The sequence below is a fragment of the Tetrahymena thermophila genome (genome assembly GCF_000189635.1).
Source record: "Tetrahymena thermophila SB210 genomic scaffold scf_8254031, whole genome shotgun sequence".
Taxonomy (NCBI): domain Eukaryota; phylum Ciliophora; class Oligohymenophorea; order Hymenostomatida; family Tetrahymenidae; genus Tetrahymena; species Tetrahymena thermophila.
The window spans coordinates 1-4,048 of NW_002476023.1; the positions used below are offsets into that span (position 1 = coordinate 1).

Consider the following 4,048-nt stretch of genomic DNA (forward strand, 5'->3'; position numbering starts at 1 on the left):
CAAAAGCTACAGTTCCTGTTAAAAAGCACCCAAATATAAATAAATAATCTAAACATCCTGGCTCTCCTTACTTGCAGAAGCTATATACTACTCCATAAATAAAAAGTAAAACTAAGCAAACAAAACCTACTGAGGCAGAATATAAAGCTGTGTTTTATTAGTCAAAAAGAGACATTTAAGCACAAATCGAAGTACAGTTAACTGTGGACATTACAAAGTTACCACAATTTACAGTAAACTAAATAAAATTAGCGAAAAAGCTAATTTTTAATTTTGTATATCTTTTTATATCTATTTTTAGATAAAGATATATTCTTAAGAGAGTTTAAACTACTAAAACTGCTATTATTGAATAAACAACTCTATCTCCAGAAGGAATATCCATTTTCAAATATCCGTGTTAGTAATTTACATAGCAATTATCATCTTAAAGCTATTAATCAGTTAATTTGTTTATAGCATAGTAAGAACAGCTATCCTTAACTGAGCATTAATCGCCTATATAACTGTACTCATAAAATTTATTACACGATGAATATGAATCTAACAATTTTACAAAGCAAACTATTGTTAATACTAAATCAACTAAATCACTAATTATTCTATAAGCTAGTTCAATCTTTCTTTTAGTTTTTTAGTTCATCTTTATATATTTAATTTTATTATACAATATTTACTTATTATTAAACAATATTTAGAAATCAATTTCAAATTTTTTGTTATTAAAAAATTAGTTTGAGTATTTATTTTTTATATATATTAATTATCTTTTATATTTCAATCTTAATTGAGTGAATAAAATCAAATTAAAAACCATTACAGTAATACTAATTTATCTTATTCTTCAAATATCCAAATATTTAATATTTCAAAAGCTCATTTACATAAATTAGTTTTTTAAGATTCTATCTTTTTTTATATATATACCCTAGAGTACTGACTTTTACAAGGCTTTATAGATTATGGATTATTTTCTTAATGTGTTATTTACAAGATAATAAAATTGTAAGAATTAAAAAATAAAAGGGTGTATTTTTTTACTAAATAGAGGTATTAATAACTTTATTAATTTTTTATGTAGTTTTATACATCAAAATTAATATTTTTAAATATTCTTAAAATTAATAACACATAAATAATTTCCTTTAAAATACAGAGCTTCAAAAATACCTTGAAAATTATTTATAAGGAAATTAATTTGAAATTTATTAGTAAATAAATAAAAAATACTAAAAATATATTTAAATTTCATTTTATTTATTAAAAGAAATTATGAAAAAATAAAAATTATAATTAGAGATACAATCTTTTAGTATTTGAAAATTAATCAAATATTTTAACAGCTCTTAATTTGTTCACTTAATGAGCCATCTTTAATTTAAGAATTTTTTATTAATTCTATTTCATTTTAAGTAGCTTCTGAATATCCTTTTTAAGAGACTTCTTTAAATTGAGAGTTTTCTGTCACATTTTACTTTTAATTATCTTCAATTTAATTGCCTATAGAATTCTCTTTGTTTTAAGAATCTTCTTGAATGTCTCCACTGTGTGCTTATAAGTAAGATATCTTAAATTTAACATTAATTGGTTTTTAACTATTTGTCAAGTGCTTTTATTCTACGCTTAACATTGATTTTGGTTTAAAACTTGCATAAAGTCCTAATTTATTATTATAAAAGTTTAGTTTTTTTTTATATTATATTTTTTAGTTTACTTTCTGTTTAACTGTTAATCATCTATGTATTAAAATTAGAGCTGTCTGTTTCAATGCTCAACATTTATCTGTGACTATTTGGTATAGAATCTAGCTACTTAGTAGGACTTAAGTCTTGTAAAAAAATATTTTCTTAATCTTATTTAGAATTAAGTTAATTATCATTTTCTTGTTGGTTTTATTAAGCTTGTATTTTGTTTTAAGGGAATTTAATAAATTAATTAAATGAAAATAAAAAATTTACTTGTTTTTGTATTTCTAATAGAAGAGAGCATTTCCTTAATTTAATTTTGATTTAACTTTGCAAACTCTTTTAAAGATGATCTGATCTTTTGCTTTAAAGCAGGATTTATTTTTATCTTTCTTTATTTAAAGTATTTTTGTATTGATGGGTATTTTTCAAAAACTTTAAACAATAGATTAATGACTTAATTATATTTGTCTTTTAGTATTCTTAGAGCTATGTAAATGATAAAAAATGAGTTAATCAAAACTATTATTATAAAACAGCCAATTTTCAAATAATTGTATTAATTATTGTTAATGAAGACACAAAGCAATATTGTGAAAGCACAAATTTAAGTTGAATAATTATCAATTTTATTTAATTAATCTTATTAGTAAGGCTTGTATTTATTTGATAGCACTCCATAAAACAAAATAACTAAGTAGATTAAAATACCTTTCACCATTACAACTTAAGAATAAAAGTTCAGAAGAATAATTATCACAATTTTTTGAATGATTTTAATTATCTCCCAAAAATAGACAGAATCTTTATATTCTTAAAATAAAAACCCATATTTTAAATTTATTTTTACATCATTTAAACCATGTCTTCTTTAGGAAATATAAATCTAAATAAATAGAAAAGCAGGTAAAACAATAGTACACAATATCAAAAAAGGTAGAACTAAGGCTATACTGTAAAATTTATATGTATCTGTGTAGCATTAATAATTCATATTAATTAATATGTAATCTGTGTTCATTATTTTTCTACAGGAAAGAAGGCCAATCATTTAAGAAACTAAGTCTGGTTATACATAAAGGAATAAAAATATTGATGCTGTATATACTGAGTAAGAAAAAAGACGCGTTGACTTGTAGTAACACTTTTATATAATTACTTCATATACTAAGTAAACTAACAAAATAGCTAAAGGGCATAGAATGGAAACAATCAATTTCAAATAAATCAAGGGAATGTCAGAATTTAAATCTTTTATTAAACATTCTAAGTAGTCAATAGATGTAGAAATAGGCACTCCTAAGTAAGAAATTGCATCTATTACATCTTTTTATTTAAATATATATGTTATTTTTTATGGTATTCCATTTATTATTTAATTTGATTGATTTTATTTCAATAAATTTTTTTAAAGTCAAAAAATATAAAAAATTTGTTAATTTAAATTAATTAATTAATTATTTTTTGTGTTTATAAGATTAATTAATGAAACTGAAGGTTTATTTTGATTTCAAAAACATTAAATTTTTAAGATAGTAAATAATTTACATGCTCCTATATTTAAATTAAATGAGACAGCTGCAGAGGCAATCTAAATATAATTAACAAAAATCTTCATATAGATTTTTGATTTCTACTCATAGAGAAGGGTCTTTTATCTATCCATAAATGTGTATACATTTTTTTTATAAAAGGCATTTACAATTAACCTTAATCTTTAATTTTTTTTGTCTCTCCTAACAGTGAGATACACAGCAAAAAATATCCATAATATAGATAAAAATAATTTCCATAAATTGTATGTCTATTCTTTACATTTTATGCACTCAAATTTATTTTTTTTTGTATAACTAGTTTTCCAATAAGTACCATACACCTATTTATTTGTGTTATTCTAATAAAAAAAAAATTATTTTTTATAAATTTAATGATTACATCACATTCTTCACACAAGGGCCCTATATTCCCTTCTATACAAACAGCATTTCCATATGAATTTCCTATGCAATTTTCCAATCTATTAGTACATTCAATAATATCTGAGCTGTATTGTTCTTCTCTCCAAAAACCTTGCTTTAAAAGAATTACTCCTCTAGTGCATTCACCTCCAGAAGGGCATGAATAACACCCAGAAAAGTCTAGAGAGTATTTACCTTCATCACAAGTTTAACATTCTTAAAAATTATTATTATACGAAGAGATTATTTCACCTTTATTGCATTCCCTAAAATTAACTTAAATAGGATAGGAATAGTTTTGCTCATAACTTTGAGTATTACTATTAAATATTTTTATTGAATCAGATGTAAATTCAATAAAAGACACTTGCCCTGGCTTACCATCAAAGTTATTTCTTTGAAGTC

The 4,048-nt window shown here is 22.2% G+C and overlaps 2 protein-coding genes across 2 annotated transcripts; both read right to left on the minus strand. All coding sequences in view use genetic code 6, as the record gives it.

Moving 5' to 3' along the window:
• Positions 1 to 161: 161 nt before the first annotated feature.
• Positions 162 to 643, minus strand: TTHERM_002653408 (hypothetical protein; the record flags this gene model as incomplete). Its single annotated transcript, XM_012800658.1, has 2 exons — positions 162 to 260; positions 335 to 643. 2 exons carry the CDS (start codon positions 641 to 643, stop codon positions 162 to 164), a joined length of 408 nt encoding a protein of 135 aa, XP_012656112.1.
• A 1,071-nt stretch (positions 644 to 1,714) lies between these two features.
• Positions 1,715 to 3,919, minus strand: TTHERM_002653409 (transmembrane protein, putative; the record flags this gene model as incomplete). The annotated part of the gene is made up of 4 exons (XM_012800659.1): positions 1,715 to 1,828; positions 1,959 to 3,011; positions 3,234 to 3,561; positions 3,621 to 3,919. Coding segments are annotated over 4 exons (1,794 nt in total), but the record flags the coding sequence as incomplete, so codon positions are not given.
• Between the last annotated feature and the right edge of the window lie 129 nt (positions 3,920 to 4,048).